General features: G+C 42.8%; 1 protein-coding gene and 1 pseudogene across 2 annotated transcripts in view; one reads left to right on the top strand and one right to left on the bottom strand.

Moving 5' to 3' along the window:
* Window positions 1-9,466, bottom strand: part of LOC135517569 (heparan sulfate 2-O-sulfotransferase 1-like) — a 29,093-nt gene extending 19,627 nt beyond the window's left edge. Inside the window, exons 1-2 of one of the 2 annotated variants that reach the window (XM_064941996.1) lie at window positions 9,335-9,466; window positions 8,976-9,127 (exon numbers count right to left, since the gene is read on the bottom strand). In XM_064941996.1, coding sequence (XP_064798068.1) covers window positions 8,976-9,099 — 124 coding nt within the window. In that variant the 5' untranslated portion in view covers window positions 9,100-9,127; window positions 9,335-9,466. Of the gene's footprint in view, window positions 1-8,975 lie in introns of both variants that reach the window. The other variant, XM_064941986.1, reaches the window with a different exon arrangement.
* A 379-nt stretch (window positions 9,467-9,845) lies between these two features.
* LOC135517560 (selenoprotein F-like) overlaps window positions 9,846-17,306 on the top strand; it is a 29,768-nt pseudogene continuing 22,307 nt past the window's right edge.

Below are 17,306 nucleotides of genomic sequence, written 5' to 3'. Positions count from 1 at the left end.
AGCGCAACGGGTGAGGTTACTGCCTTTTTGAAGATCATGTTCCATCATAAGGTTTCAATAAATTAATCTTAAAATGGCACTTGCTTTTTTTAATTCACTGAATATACTGTACATGGGGCAATTTAGCAATTATGATTTGTTATCTGTAATAGTTATAAATTTGGCATTGTTGCGATCTCTTGCTTGTTCAAAATAAACACAGAGCTGAAAGAGCACAGACTTTTTCTTCATATGCACAGTTCATTTCTCGCAAAGTTGTGCACAATTATTTTTACATCCCTGTTAGTGAGCATTTCTCCTTTGCCAAGAAAATCCATCCACCTTCAGGTGTGGCATATCAAGGAGTTGATTAAACAGCATGGTCATTACACAGGTGCACCTTGTGCTGGGGACCACAGTGCCACTCTAAGATGTGCAGTTGAAACAACAATGCCACAGATGTCTCAAGTTGAGGGAGCGTGCAATTGGGATGCTGACTGCAGGAATGTTCACCAGAGCGGTTGCCAGAGAATGTAATGTTTGTTTATTGCAGAGAAAGTGTCTCCAACGTCATTTTAGAGAATTTGACAGTACATCCAACCGGCCTCACAACCACAGACCACACCAGCCCAGGAGCTCCACATCCTGCGGGATGGTCAAAGACTAGCCATCCAGACAGCTGAGGAAACTGTGGGTTTGCACAACTGAAGAATTTCTGCACAAACGGTCTTGACCGGACTACAGTTCAGCGTCGTAACCGACTTCAGTGGGAAAAAGCTCACCTTAGATCACCACTGGCACAGTGGAGAAGTGTGCTCTTCACGGATGAATCCCGGTTTCAACTGTACCGGGCAGATAGCAAACCCGCACAACGCCATACATGCTGATGTCAACGTTGTCAACAGAGTGCCCCGTGGTGGAGTTGTGTCATTCAACCGCCACCGTCACCTCATGTTTAAGCATGTTAATGTATGGCCCCATGTCACAAGGATCTGTACACAATTCCTGGAAGCTGTCCAGTTCTTCTATGGCCTGCATACTCAGACATGTCACCCATTGAGCATGTTTGGGATGCTCTGGATCATGTAAGACAGAATGCTCCAGTTCCCGCAACCATTGAAGAGTGGAACAACATTCCATAGATCACTATCAATTGCCTGATCAACTCTATGCGAAAGAGATGTTTTGTGCTGCATGAAGCAGCGTTTCTCTGATCCATGCCCCAACTTTTTTTTTAAAAGGTATCTGTGACCAACAGATGCATATCTGTATTCCCAGTCATGTGAAATCCATAGATTAGGGCCTAATGCATGTATTTAAAAATTGACTGATTTCCTTATATTAACTGTAACTCAGTAAAATCTTTGAAATTGTTGCAAGTTGCGTGAGATATACAAGTTCGGTCTGGATAAACGCACACAATTTTTCCCAGCACAGGCCTCATGTTCTAAATGATAAAAATGTTTCTCCCTTTTGGGTATGGGCAAAAAAAAAAAATGAATGCGAGTACTCAAACAGTCAAAATGTTAAATGCACATCCTTATTACCACCACAATGTTTGACTGTCATTCTTACTGTGGAATTCAGTGTTCGGTTTTTCATGTCATCCAAAAAAATGGATTCAAGTCTGCCGAAAAGTGCCTAGGGGCACCTGGATTATCGTATAGACTCCTGGAAGAATGTTCTATAGACAGATGAGTCAAAGAAACTTTTTGGACGACATGGTTCCCATTATGTCTGGCAAAAAAACAAAAAAACACTGCATTCCACAGTAAGAACCTCATACCAATCGTCAAGCATGGTGGTTTTGGTTAAACCAGACTGAACACTGCACACTATTGTGAAGTGAAACAATGACAAGCGTCCCATTTAGTCTGGTTTAACCAGGCTACATGAACAGCAGCAGCAGCTAATGACTTGACAGAGATCATTCAGGAACATCTTGAGTGTTCCAACTGGCCTTTCTATGACACACCACTTCTGTGGTAAGAGGCTGTCCCTAGGCAGTTTCGTGACAATGTACCAGACTGGCAGCACTCACAGTACACTGCAATTCTGAGGAGAAAGTCTGCCAGAGCAGTAGAGAAACTCAGTTCGCCCTAGAGCGGACTGGGATTCAGTTGCTGTATAGAAGGTGGAAATGAAATGCAAGGCAGGAGGAAAGCAGTGGAACAGTTCTGCCAGACTACCTTATCCTGCTATTCTCTGATAAAATTGGTTGTAAAACGCTGCAGACATGTGTCTCTCCCCTCCTTTTGTTAAGGCTTACGATGAGTGCTACCAGGGGTTTAACTATTTTTTGTGTTGAGATGAAAATGTAATCCCCCCCCCCCTTTTGATACAACTATAAGCTCTGAAGCGGGAGATAGAAGTCTGAAATTGGGAGAGACCTAGCCAAAGGCTGTTTGGCCACAGGGGATTATAATCTTGCACTGCGGTAGCATCCCAGACTCCAGATAGAAAAAGTAAAAAGGCCATTTATGGTTATTGACTTGCAAAGGAAGGTATCTGCTGAAAAGTAATACGATTAGCCGTTATGACAGTGCCGGTCTACAGAAGCTGTTGTTTCAGCTGGGTCTCTCATAGGGATGTTGAGCAGTGTTATAAAAAGGGACAATCACCCGCCTTGAATAAACAACACCTGCTCCCCCCCCTCATGCTTAACCACACAGGCCCCACGTCAAACCCCTTGGAAACCGACAAGGGAACAACATACGCGCGAGGAGAGCGGTCTCAACTACACTCCGGGTTGCAAAACAGTTCACAGCACCGTGATTAGCCTGTCAGTCATCGGGTCACAACTGTGCACAAAATGTAGCGCAGAACTTCACGGGAAGACATTCTTCTTTAATGTCGAAGCCAATGTCCATAAATACACCAATCAGGGCCCTAACTGCTCGAGACTAGGGCCATTAGCACTCTGCCTACAACAAATCCATTCCTGACACCTGCATTTCCACAAATCGGATCCAATCCATTAGGCACTCAAGTGGCATGTTTCAGACTGGTGAGGGTGAGACACTTAGATGTACAGTAGCCACTCTGTAGTGACTGCCAGCCAATTAACATGACTCAGGCCTTTTTATAACCCCGGGAGGCTAAAAACGGCTCCATGGTGTCAAAAGGAGTCGGAGTGCGCTGGATAATGGCGATAAAGAGAGCGAGCAAGCACAGAGTTGAACTTGGAGAGAGGAGTCAAGTTCGCCACTCCTCAATTAACCTACTAACGAGGCTAAATTAAATGATCCAACCAGGCCTCGACCAGAGCCATATATTTGCATACACAGCTCTGGCCTAGACTTATACAAAAAGGCTATATTTTCAGACTCTTGATACCTGTTTGTAATTGACTGTTGACGCCAATGAACGAGTTGGTGTTAGAGTAACAGTTTGTTTTATGCAACCTCACTTCAGTTACAATGTGATAAAAACAATTCAATCAAGCTCTGACCAACCAACCACACTCACTGGCTATAACATTACTTGGTGACTAACTTAGCTCATTGCGCCTCAGGGAACATATGGGGACCATAGTGGAGACGGGTGTAGGAGTTAAACTTCGATACAGAGCCTAGTTAGTGACATGGGACATGAGGTGACAGGTTTATAAACAGCGTTTCTATTTATGAGGCTCTCAGCAAGCATAGCATGACTCCCCTCTAGAGTTACGGCCATTGGGGAAAGCATCCAGTCAGCCCCCCCGCCCCACGTGCTAATACACTTTACGTTTCTACAAAATCTGTGCCAACCTTACCTGGCATAAGAGGACGCTAAGAATATGTTACCAGATAACACCGATGACGCTAGCTACAGGATACACAGATCGTTAAAGGCAGAGCTACCAAGCCACTAACAATATGCCTGGAAGACAATCTAAATAATAGGAAAAGTGATTCAACCTCCGAGTAAAGTAACAAGATTTGAATGACACAGGGAGCAAAAAGCAGATCAGAAAATAAGTTGTGATTGGGTCATATGAGTGTGCAATAAAAAAAATGGGCCATGTAAATATACAAAACTTGCCTTCTCAATGTAGACAGAAGAAATGCATCAGAACCTGGTTAGACAGCCAGGGGTGTCCATCATGTCGCCCTGCCTCAAACCATTTGACTATGCAACACAGAGTGCAGTGCTCCAGTGTACAGAGACGTTTGGTCTATGGACGGAACAAATCAGACGTATTGCCAAGTCAACAAATTATTGGAGTGCGCCGTAACGCTGGCCTACTAGGCAGAGTTCCTCTGTTCAGTGTTCTTTTGCCCATCTTAATCCCTTATTTTTATTGGCCAGTCTGAGATATGGCTTTTTCTTTGCAACTCTGCCTAGAAGGACAGCATCCCAGACTCGCCTTGTCACTGACGTGTGCAAAGCTGTCAAGACAAAAGGGTCGCCATTTGAAGAATCTCAAATATAATTTGATTTGTTTAACACTTTTGGTTACTACATGATTCCATGTGTTATGTCATAGTTTTGATGTCTTCCTTATTATTCTACATGTAGAAAATAGTAAAAATAAAGAACCCTTGAATGAGTAGGTGTTCTCTGTCAGAGTGGCCATTGGGTTCTTTGTCACCTCCCTGACCAAGGTCCTTCTCCAATTGCTCAGTTTGGCCTGGCGGCCAGCTCTAGGAAGAGTTGATGGTTCCAAACTTCTCCCATTTAAGAATGATGGAGACCTTCAACGTAGCAGAAATTCTTTGGTATCCTTCCCCAGATCTGTGCCTCAACACAATCCTGTCTCGGAGCTCTACTGACAATTGCGTCGACGTCATGCTTTGTTTTAGCTCTGACATGCACTGTCAACTGTGGGACCTTATATAGACAAACGCGTGCCTTGCCAAATCCTAACCAATCAATTGAATTTACCACAGGTTGACTCCAATCAAGTTGTAGAAACATCTCAAGGATGATCAATGGAAACAGGATGCACCCGAGCTCAATTTCAAGTCTCATAGCAAAGGGTCTGAATACTTATGTAAATATGTCATTTCTAAAAACCTGTTTTCACTTTGTCATTATGGGGTATTGTCTGTAGATTGATGAGGATTTTTATTTAGTTAATCCATTATAGAATAAGGCTGTAACGTAACAAAATGTGGAAAAAGTCAAGGGGTCTGAATTCTTTCCGAAAGCACTGTATATTATGACTACATTGTGACGTTTGTTTGGTTTTGGACATAGACCGTTTGGGTTTAGGCTGTTTGGGGGGGGACACACACAATTTCCCCCTCGAGGCAAGCCGAAGTCGGTAGCCGAAGCCCCCTCGTCGGCGATTGGTCAACAGTAGGGTTTGATCAATGAAGTGCCTGTCGTTAATCAATGAGAGACGAGAGGCTCGGACTCGGGGGAACAGAAATGGAGTCCCTGGAGATTGCGGAAACAAGATGGTGGTGAGGAATAGCGCAGTATTATGATGAGGAGACGAGTACTTGGAAAAAAGAGAGGGTGAGGAGGTGAGCTCGAGTCAGGTAAGAAATGGTGGAAAAAAGAGGGTGAGCTCGAGTCAGGTAAGAAATGGTGGAAAAAAGAGAGGGTGAGCTCGAGTCAGGTAAGAAATGGTGGAAAAAAGAGAGGGTGAGGAGGTGAGCTCGAGTCAGGTAAGAAATGGTGGATAAAAGAGAGGGTGAGCTCGAGTCAGGTAAGAAATGGTGGAAAAAAGAGAGGGTGAGCTCGAGTCAGGTAAGAAATGGTGGAAAAAAGAGAGGGTGAGCTCGAGTCAGGTAAGAAATGGTGGAAAAAAGAGGGTGAGCTCGAGTCAGGTAAGAAATGGTGGAAAAAAGAGAGGGTGAGGAGGTAAGCTCGAGTCAGGTAAGAAATGGTGGAAAAAAGAGGGTGAGCTCGAGTCAGGTAAGAAATGGTGGAAAAAAGGGAGATGGTTTGTTAAAGAAGGGAAGAAGGTGTAAGCAGAGGGAGCTGAAGACAGGAGGAGAAATGGAAGTGAATGAGAAAGTATCGGAGGTGGTAGGTGTGGTGAAGCTCTCGGAGACCGTGTCTTGCACCGAGGGTCAGGATAAAGAGGAGTCTGACAGTAGTTTAGTAGTAGTCTGACAGTTTATGGAAAAAGTGGACACTTGCCTGAGCCATTTGTGGTTTCTCGGTGGGGGTCTTGGATTTAAAATTGATTTAAAAATAAGTTGGGTACTGTGGAATCGGTGAAGGTAACCAGAATGGGTCGTGATAATTGTCAATGTTTCTGCTGGTCAAAGGGAGAAGGCGCTCAGAGTAAAACAAAATGGGGGCAAGACAAGTGAAAGGAGTGATAACTGTGCAGATGAAAGGAGTGATAACTGGGGTAGCAGTAAATATAAAACTTGACGAGTTGAACTGAAAGATTCCCAGTGTAATGTGATTTGAAGTAAGAAAGAGTGGCGAGTGTGGGGAAACAGAAGAGCCGTTGTCTGTTCTTTTGACTTTTGACATTTAATTTTTGCCCGCCAAAGTGAAGCTAGGATATAGACAGTTGAAGTCGGATGTTCCTAACTGTATGTGTTGGAGTCATTTTAAACTCGTTTTTCAACCACTCCGCAAATTTCTTGTTACCAAATATAGTTTTGGCAAGTCGGTAAGGACTTCTACTTTGTGCATTACAAGTCATTTTTCCAACAATTGTTTACAGACAGATTTCACTATCACAATTCCAGTGGGTCAGAAGTTTGCATACACCAAGTTGACAGTGCCTTTAAAACAACTTGGGAAATTCCAGAAAATGATGTCATGGCTTTAGAAGCTTCCGATAAGCTAATTGACATCATTTGAGTCAACTGGAGGTGTACCTGTAGATTTCTTTCAAAGCCTACCTTCAAACTCAGTGCCTCTTTGCTTGACATCATGGGAAAATCAAGAGAAATCAGCCAAGACCTCAGAAAAACAAACAAAAAAAACAAAAACATTGTGGACCTCCACAAGTCTGGTTCATCCTTGGGAGCAATTTCCAAACGCCTGAAGGTACTACGTTCATATGTACAAACAATACTACGCAAGTATAAACACCATGGGACCACTCAGCCGTCATACCGCTCAGGAAGGAGACGCATTCTGTCTCCTTGCGGTTAATGTACTTTGGTGTGAAAAGTGCAAATCAATCCCAGAACAACAAAGTACCTTGTGAAGATGCTGGAGGAAACAGATACAAAAGTATCGACATAACCCGAAAGGCCGCTCAGCAAGGAAGCCATTGCTCCAAAACCTCCATAAAAAAGCCAGACTACGGTTTGCAACTGCACATGGGGACAAAGAGCATACTTTTTGGAGAAATGTCCTCTGGTCTGATGAAATAAAAACAGAACGGTTTGGCCATAATGACCATTGTTATGTTTGGAGGAAAAATGTGGAGGCTTACAAACCGAAGAACATCATCCCAACCGTGAAGCACGGTAGTGGCAGCATCATGTTGTAGGGGTGCTTTGCTGGTGCACTTCACAAAAGAGATGGCATCATGAGGAAAATTATGTGGATATATTGAAACATCTCAAGACATCAGTCAGGAAGTTAAAGCTTGGTCGCAAATGGGTCTTCCGAATGGACAATGACCCCAAGCATACTTCCAAAGTTGTGGCAAAATGGCTTAAGGACAACAAAGTCAAGGTATTGGAGTGGCCATCACAAAGCCCTTACCTCAATCATATAGAAAATGTGTGGGCAGAACTGAAAAAACAGGCCTACCAACCTGACTCAGTTACACCAGCTCTGTCAGGAGCGATGGGACACAATTCACCCAATTTATTGTGGCAAGCTTGTGGAAGGCTACCCAAAAACGTTTGACCCAAGTTAAACAATTGAAAGCCAATGCTACCAAATACTATTTGAGTGCATGTAATCTTCTGACCCACTGGGAATGTGATGAAAGAAATAAAAACTGAAATAAAACAATTATTCCGACATGTCACATTGTTAAAATAAAAGTTGTGATCCTAACTGACCTACAAAAAAATGAGTTTTTACTTGGATTAAATGTCAGGAGTTGTGAAAAACTGAGTTTAAATGTTTTGTTGAAGGTGTATGTAAACTTCCGGCTTCAACTGTATATACACACACACCATCATTGAGGTACGTATCGCAAGGCTTCACGATGTCTTAATGTAACCTAGCCCTTGATCGTGACTAATTTCCATTATATATAAGAGTCATTGGACGAAGGAGTCTTCTGTAGTTTAAGAGCTGCGAGGCATGGTATGAACAAACACGCATCACTTGTGGTATGGTTTTGGAAGTATAAGGACCGTATCTTTCATATCAGCTAGAAATCATTTTCAAATCAAAAAGTTTAATAGATACACACCTTTAAAGGGTTAGGGTTGCCAAACGACCATATTTCCATGTTACAGCGCTTGTTTACGTGACAAACAGATGGAAGACCGAATGGACTACCTGTGCTAATTACCTGTGTGTTAACAAGACAGACATCACAAATGCATCGTCACTGAAAAAAATACTGTCAGCTGCAACTGTTGTGTGTATTTGACATTTGTTTAATGATTTTGATGTGATATTAAAGTAGAGGGCTATATGTTTCCAGGACCGTACAGCAATTGAGAATCAGTTCACATTTCAAATGGAGTATTCGGCCGTTTTGGCTCCCAGAGCCAATTCACACTAAGCAGAATATGTAAGGTCCTTGGACTGAGTAACCTTAGGCTCCTTTGGATACATTCAGCCCAATATTGGACTAAATGTAACCATGACTGCGTCCGGACATCAGTGCACTTTAGTGTAAACAGCGTAAGTGTATGGTCGGTATCTTCTGTCAAAAACACAATCCGACTGTAAATTGGATATGTAAATAGATAGATATCACACACGCACACATGGGTTTGCCCTCAAAATGCCAGTTTGTCACCTCACAGGCAGAATTGTTACAAGATAACCCTAAATTGACACCCATGCTGACAAACGCTTCGCAATGATTCAACCCCTATTGGATGTCAGACTCATTTTCCTTGTTGTATTACCGGCTGCGTGCAGCATGATTAACGTGGATAGTTAGAACGCAGTCTTACCTAGCTTCACCCGAGACTCCTCCAGCTTCTGGATTTGGTTCTCCAAGAAGAACATGGCCACTGCGAATGCCAAAAGCGCCAGAAGCTGAAACTTTGGCGGCATCATGATCCTTAGAAGCCCCATCAAACAATCCAGTGAGAACAGGTCATTCCTTGTTTAAAAAATACAACATAAAAGGAAGTGGAACGTTGTCAATCACAGCGCGAATTTGTGTCTGTGTATGGCCCTGTGCATTTGAATTGTTCTTGTCCAGTGTTTACATCCCTGGTTGTTCAATAGGGAACACACTCCGATCCAAATTATTTGTTTCATAGGATAATGTACGCTCATAAAAGAGAACTGCATGAAACCTCAATACCGTCTTGACGTTGAGATGCCCCCCCTCACAAGGGTGTCAACATAAACGGCCTTGTGTTCCTCGGTGTCTGCGATTCTCTCTCTCTAGAATCTGTGTCCCGTTCAGTTCACTCCGCACGTCTATCTTCGTCGGATGATTATATTAGTGACAAAATCCCTATTGGTGGAACCAACAGTCCACTAAATTGGATAGGCTTTTCATTGGTCAACAGTCAATTCTGTTGTAACGGGATTGGACACATTTTAAACAGTTCTTGAATTTGGCTACAGGGGGCGGTGTCCACGTGCGAATGGAGTGTAACTGTGTCTGATCAAAGAAGAAAAGTCAAAGGTGCCTTTCTGTTAGCCATATGAAAAGAGGAAGACAAATTACAAATCACAACTTTTAGACAGATAATGATAAAAAATCAGATATTATTATTGCGAATATAAAATCACAGTGTGCTGAATGTAAAGAGAACCCAAAAAGCGTGTATATTGCAATTTACAGGACATCAGGCAGTTGGCAGTACTACTTCCTACATTTAATGGGTCCTCATTTCCTTCCCTAACAAAGCAATCTCCAAAATGTCTGGGGAGGTGTATCTCCTGTGGCTTCTTTCTCTCATACAAACGGTAGGTTTATCAACAAACATAAGAATATCCACACGTATACATAGCACAGCGTTTATCGGATGGCAGACTTTCTTTTGTTACACGATTTATACCCAACTCCTTTGCCGCGACAGTGTAGTTATCTTGAAACGAATGACGTGGCTTATCAAAATCGCACCGGTTTACTAAAGTTGATTCGTTCACCAGCTAACGTTAGCTACAAATGACAAGACATCTCAAACGTTAACCCTTACATACTGCACTTTAACGCAAACCCGATTTAACGCGAGTTGTGATAGATGAAAGACTGAGGTGACAAAGGGAAGAGCCAACCACGGCGAGACAGTCAGCAGCTGAGATTATGCAAACCTACCTAGCTAACCTCATTGTTGTACTTCTGTGAAGATGAACGCGATAATTTAAACGGGTTATATGCACACGACCCAATGATGTGTATATAAATTAATGTTTATGACCGGAATTTCCACAACACTACTTTGTTAGTAATGGATGCGCAATGAAAGGAACTGTCCTGATTTGTCGTAGAAGCTTGCTAAAAAACTTGAGCAAGCCTTCCTTCATGAACTGGTCTCTGTAAAATGGTATAGAATCAGCTTGATCCCCTCTGTCGAAGACACTTGGATCTTTTTTGACATTTTCAGTGGTATTGTTAACAAACACGCCCCCATAAAGAAAATGAGAATTAAAAACAGGTTCAGCACCTGGTTCGACCGTGATCTTGCAGAGTTACTCCACCTCAAGAATTGCATTTGGTGAAAGGCTCAGCGCACACATACTCAAGCTGACTGGCTCTCGTTTAGGCGAATGAGAAATAAGTGCACTCAGGCAGTCCGAAAGGCCAAAGTTAGTTACTTTAAGGAGCAGTTCTCTCTGTGGGTCTAACCCCAAGAAGTTCTGGATAACTGTTAAAGACCTGGAGAATAAACCCTCCTCACAGCTGCCCATGTCCCTTAAAGTTGATGTGGTTATTACTGACACGAAGCACATGGCTGAGCTCTTTAATCACCACTTCATGAAGTCAGGATTCCTATTTGACTCAGCCATGCCTTCTTGCCCGTCCAACATTTCCTCATCTCCCACCCCTTCTAATGTGACTAGCCACGGTGCTCCTCCCTCTATTTCCCCTGCCCCCTACAGAGTTTCTGCCTGCAGGTGTTCACTGAGTCCAAGGTGCTGAAGGAGCTCCTGAAACTTGACCCCAAAACAACATCTGGGTCATATGGTTTAGACACTTTCTTCTTTAAAACCTCTTATGGGCTAGTGGGACGGTAGGGTCCCACCTGGCCAACATCCGGTGAAATTGCAGAGTGCCAAATTCAAAATACAGAAATAGTCCAATTAAACAGTCATAAAAATACAAGTGTTATACATAAGTTTAATGATTTCAAAAAGGCTTAACAGCGAAAACATACCATGCGATTATCTGAGGACAGTGCCCCGCTTACAAAAGCATAGAAACATTTTAAAACCAAGTAAAGGAATTAATCCTCGGGTTGTCTATTGTCTAAGTAATCGATAATATTTCAACCAGACAATAGCGTCTTCAATAGAAAGGAAAAACAACAAACGGCACGCAATCGGGTCACGCGCTCAAAACATTATTTTAACAGTTTTGGAAACCTTAGAGAGTCTTCTATCTAATACTACCATGCATATCCTAGCTTCTGGGCCTGAGTAACAGGCAGTTTACATTGTGCACCTCATTCATCCAAAATTTAAAATACTGCCACCTACCCAAGAGAAGTTAATGTTGCTGCCTCTATCATCGCCAAGCCTATCTCAGACCTTTTTAACTTGTCTCTCCTCTCTGGGGAGGTTCCCATTGCTTGGAAGGCAGCCACAGTTTGTCATTTATTTAAAGGGGGGAGATCAAGCTGATCCAAACTGTTATCGGCCTATTTCTATTTTGCCCTGCTTATCAAAAGTGTTGGAAAAACTTAAAAATAGTCAACTGACTGGCTTTCTTGATGTCTATAGTATTCTCTCTGTTATGCATTCTGGTTTCCGCTCAGATTATGGATGTGTTAGTGCAACCTTCTAGGTCCTCAATGATGTCACCATTGCCCTTTGAATCTAAGAAATGATGTGCTGCTATTTTTATTGACTTGGCCAAAGCTTTTGATAAAGTAGACCGTTCCATTCTTGTGGGCAGGCTAAGGAGTATTGGTGTCTCTCTGAGGGGACTTTGGTCTGGTTTGCTAACTACCTCTTTCAAAGAGTGCAGTGTATACAGTCAGAACATCTGCTGTCTCAGCCACTGCCTGTCACCAAGGGAGTACCCCAAGGCTCAATCCTAGACCCCACACTCTTCTCAATTTACATCAACAACATATCTCAGGCAGTAGGATGCCCTCTCATCCATTTATATGCAGATGATGCAGTCTTCTACTCAGCTGGCCCGTCCCTAGATTTTGGGATAAACTCTCTACAACAAAGCTTTCTTAGTGTCCAACATGCTTTTTCTGCCCTTAACCTTGTTCTGAACACCTCCAAAACAAAGGTCATGTGGTCTGGTAAGAAGAATACCTCTCTCCCTGCAGGTGTGATTATTACCTCTGAGGGTTCTGAGCTCGAGGTAATCAACTCCTACAAGTACTTGGGAGTATGACTAGACGGTACACTGTCCTTCGCTCAGCACATATCAAAGCTGCAGGCTTAAGTTAAATCTAGACTTGGTTTCCTCTGTCGTAATTGCTCCTCTTTCAACTCAGCTGCCAAACTAACCCTGATTCAGATGACCATGCTAGATTACGGAGACTTAATTTATAGATCGGCAGGTAAGGGTGCTCTCGAGTAGATGCTGTGAAATTGTTTGATTACTTGTTAGATATTACTGCACTAGAAGCACAAGCATTTCGCTACTCTCGCATTAACATCTGCTAACCATGTGTATGTGATCAATAAAATTTGATTTGATTTACCATTCGGCCATCAGATTTGCCACCAATGCCCCTTATAGGGCACATCACTGCACTCTATACTCCTCTGTAAAATGGTCATCTCTGTATACTTGTTGCAAGACCCACTAGTTGTTGCTTATTTCTAAACACTCTTAGGCCTCACGCCCCCCTATCTGAGATATCTACTGCAGCCCTCATCCTCCACATACAACACCTGTTCTGCCAGTCACATGCTGTTAAAGGTCCCCAAAGCACAGACATCCCTGGGTTGCTCCTCTTTTCAATTCACTGCAGCTAGCGACTGGAACGAGCTGCAACAAACACTCAAACTGGACAGTTATCTCAATCTCTTCATTCAAAGACTCAATCATGGACACTCTTACTGACAGCTGTGGCTGCTTTGTGTGATGTATTGTTGTCTCTACCTTCTTACCCTTTGAGCTGTTGTCTGTGCCCAACAACGTTTGTACCCTGTTTTGTGTTGCTGCCAGGCTATGTTGTTTTTGGTCTCTCTTTATGTTGTCTCGCTTGTCGTGATGTGTGTTTTGTCCTTTATTTGTTTTTATCCCAGCCCCCATCACCGTAGGAGGCCTTTTGGTAGACCTGTCCATTGTAAATAATAATTTGTTCTTTACTGACTTATATTTATTTTTTATTTATTTAACTAGGTGAGATTCCTCCACATTACTGATTGGTATGCCAGCCCATACAATATCTTGTGACACTGTTGTGGCTAAATGGAGATGTATTTAAGAATAAGTGATGTGACAACCAATCCAATGTTTCCCATTGTCTCCTGCTTAGCTGTCGGCATATGGAGCCAACTTGTCCTCAGAGTCATGCAGGGAGCTGGGCTTTTCCAGCAACCTCCTGTGCAGCTCCTGTGACCTGCTGGGCGAGTTCAGCCTGATCTCCATCCAGCCTGTCTGCAAACAGTGCTGCCAGCAGGAAGTCCATATGGAGTCCAGGAAGGTAAGACATTAGGCTGCATTTAGACTATCTATGGGTATATCAATTGTTGTTGTTTCTGTCCATCTGCACTTATTGGAAAATCATTTTCAGGTGAAAATAATGTGCTGGAAGCTCATCAATAGCCTGAGTTTCACCCGGTCAGTCCTTGATTATTTTATTTTTAGCATTTAGTTGTTACAAAGTGGGATTAAGATGGATTTAGTTGTTTTTTTTGGTCAATGATATACACGAAATACTCTGTCAAAGTTGAAGAACAATTGGAGCATTTGTAGAAAAAAAAGAAGATAGTTATTTATCTTGTATTCAACCCCCTGAGTCCATACATGTTAGAATCACCTTTGGCAGCTGTGACTAAGTCTGGTTAAGGCTCTAAGAGCTTTCCACACCTGGATTGTGCAGCATTTGCCCATTTATTCGTAAAAAAAAAAAATTCAAGCTCTGTCGAATTGGTTGTGGATCATTGCTAGACAACCATTTTCAAGTCTTGCTATAGATTTTCAAGCAGGTTTAAGTCAAAACGTTAACTCGGACACTCAGGAACATTCACTGTCTTCTTGGTAAGCAACTCCAGTGTAGATTTGCCCTTGTGTTTTAGGTTATTGACCTGCTGAAAGGTCAAAATCAAATTGTGTTAGTCACATGCACCGAATACAACAGATGTATTACAGATGATCTTACAGTGAAATGCTTACTTACAAGCCCCTAATCAACAATGCAGTTTACAAAATACGAATAAGAATAACAAATAAAAGTTACAAGTAGTTAAAGAGCAGCAGTAAAATAACAATAGCAAGACTACACAGGGGGTACCAGTACAGAGTCAATGTACGGGGGCACATGTTAGACTAGTTAATTGAGGTAATATGTACATGAAGAGGAAGAGTTATTAAAGTGAGTGTGCATAGATAACAGAGAGTAGCAGTGGTGGAAAATAATGGGGGGGTAATGCATTTGATTAGATGTTCAGGAGTCTTAAGGCTTGGGCGCAGAAGCTGTTAAGAAACCTTTTGGACCTAGACTTAGCACTCCGGTACCTCTTGCCGTGCGGTAGCAGAGAGAACAGTCTATGACTAGGGTGGCTGGAGTCTTTGAGAATTTTTAGGGCCTTCCTCTGACACCACCTGTTATTGAGGTCTTGGATGGCAGGAAGCTTGGCCCCAGTGATGTACTGGGCTGTACGCACTACCCTCTGTTGTGCCTTTTGGTCGGAGGCCACGCAGTTCCTATACCAGGCAGTGACGCAACCAGTCAGGATGCTCTCGTTGGTGCAGCTGTATAACTTTTGGGCATCTGTGGACCCATGCCAAATCTTTTCAGTCTCCTGAGGGGGAATAGGTTTTGTCCTGCCCACTTCACGACTGTCATGGTGTGCTTGGACCATTCTAGTTTGTTGTTGATGTGGACACCAAGGAACTTGAACATCTCAACATGCTCCACTGCAGCCCCGTCGATGAGAATGGGGGTGTGCTCGGTTCTCTTTTTCCTGTAGTCTACAATCATCTCCTTTGTCCGGATCATGTTGAGGGAGAGGTTATTGTCCTGGCACCACACGGCCAGGTCTCTGACTTCCTCCCTATAGACTGTCTTGTTGTTGTCAGTGATCAGGCCTACCACTGTTATCGGCAAATGTAATTATGGTTTTAGAGTTGTGCCTGGCCGTGCAGTCATGAGTGAACAGGGAGTACAGGAGGGGGCTGTGCACGCACCCCTGAGGGGCCCCTGTGTTGAGGATCAGCGTGGCAGATGTGTTGTTACCTACCCTTACCACCTGGTGGCGGCCCGTCAGGAAGTCTAGAATCCAGTTGCAGAGGGAGGTGTTTAGTCCCAGGGTCCTTATCTTATTGATGAGCTTTGAGGGCACTATGGTGTTGAACGCTGAGCTGTGGTCAATGAATAGCATTGAAATCACCTCCCAGTGTCTGGTGGAAAGCCGACTGAACCAGGGTTTTTCCTGTGCTTAGCTTCATTCCATTTTATTTATTTCTATCCTGAAAAAATCCCCAGTCCTTAACGATTGCATACCCATAACATGATGCAGCCACCACTATGCTTGAAAATATATAGAGTGGTACTCAGTAATGTATTAGATTTGCACCAAACATAACACTTTGTATTCAGGATTATTTTTTTAAATGTTTGCAGTGTTACTTTAGCTTTTTGTTGTAATCAGGATGCATGTTTTGGAATATTTGTCTTCTGTACAGGCTTCCTTTTCACTCTGTCAATTAGGTTAGTATTGTGTAGTAACTACAATGTTGCTGCTCCATTCTCAGTTTTCTCTTATCACAACCATTAAACTCTGTAACTGTTTTGAAGTCCCCATTTGCGTCATGGTGAAATCCCTGAGTGGTTTCCTTCCTCTCCGGCAATTGGGTTAGGAAGGACCCCTATATCTTTGTAGTGACTGGGTGTATAGGTACACAATATAAAGTGTGAGAACTTCACCATGCTCAAAGGGATATTAAATGTCTGCTTTTCTTTGCAATATATTGGAAACCTCCCTGATGTTTGTGGTTGAATCTGTCTTTGATATGTACTGCTCAACTGAGGGACCTTACAACTATCTGTATGTGTGGGGTACAGAGATGAGGTAGTCATTCAACCATTGTAAACACTATTGAACATAGTGAGTCCATGCAACTTATTATGTGACTTGTTAAGCAAATATTTACTCCTGAACTTATTTAGGCTTTCCATAACAAAAGGGGTTAAATACTTAATGACTCAAGACATTTCAGATTTTCTTTATTAATTGTAAAAATGTTGAAAAATGTAATTCTACTTTGACATGATGGGGTATTGTGTATATGTGTAGGCCAGTGACCAAAAAAAACCACATTTTAATTAATTTAAAATTCGGGCAGTAACATTTTGAAATAGTCAAGGTGTGAATACTTTCTGAATTCACTGTATATCAGCACATACCTGGCTCCACGATGGGGCAAAAGGGGGCATAGCTCCCTCAGTTGAAACTTGTGCCCCCTCAGTTTTATGTCCCTATAGAAAAAAAGTTAAAATGATTGAGTGACGGGTTAGCGAAGAGAATACAGATTTTGCGCCGTCAGCACAATGGACAGAGCGCCCCACGATGTGTGTAGGGGTGCTATGGAAAGCCATTGGGGCATAGAGTTTCCGTTAGCAGGTAACTGTTGGCCTTTGGCCAATAAAATAAATTGTCTGGGGCTGCTCTGCTGCTGAGGAGAGCGCGAAAGCGAGAGAGGAGCCTTTGCCTAGGCTAGTGTTGATTGCAAAGATGGAGCCCGTTTTCATTGAAGTGAAACAAAAGTTAGAGTATGCGTATAGTGAAAAGCCAACAAGGCAGGGCTCCAGACTACAACCCTTTAGTCCCGTTTTGCGACCTTTTGACAACCAATTAATTGGTTGCATTTGTGTGGGCTGTACATTCACCTCACTAAAAACGGCCTATTTTTTTTCCCGGAGGCTAAAACCATGATTTAAACAGTAAACTACTTTATCATTATGATT

Source organism: Oncorhynchus masou, chromosome 3 (genome assembly GCF_036934945.1).
Source record: "Oncorhynchus masou masou isolate Uvic2021 chromosome 3, UVic_Omas_1.1, whole genome shotgun sequence".
NCBI classification, from domain to species: Eukaryota; Metazoa; Chordata; class Actinopteri; order Salmoniformes; family Salmonidae; genus Oncorhynchus; species Oncorhynchus masou.
Note: the sequence above shows the minus strand (reverse complement) of the source record. Positions and strands in the feature narration are given on the sequence as shown.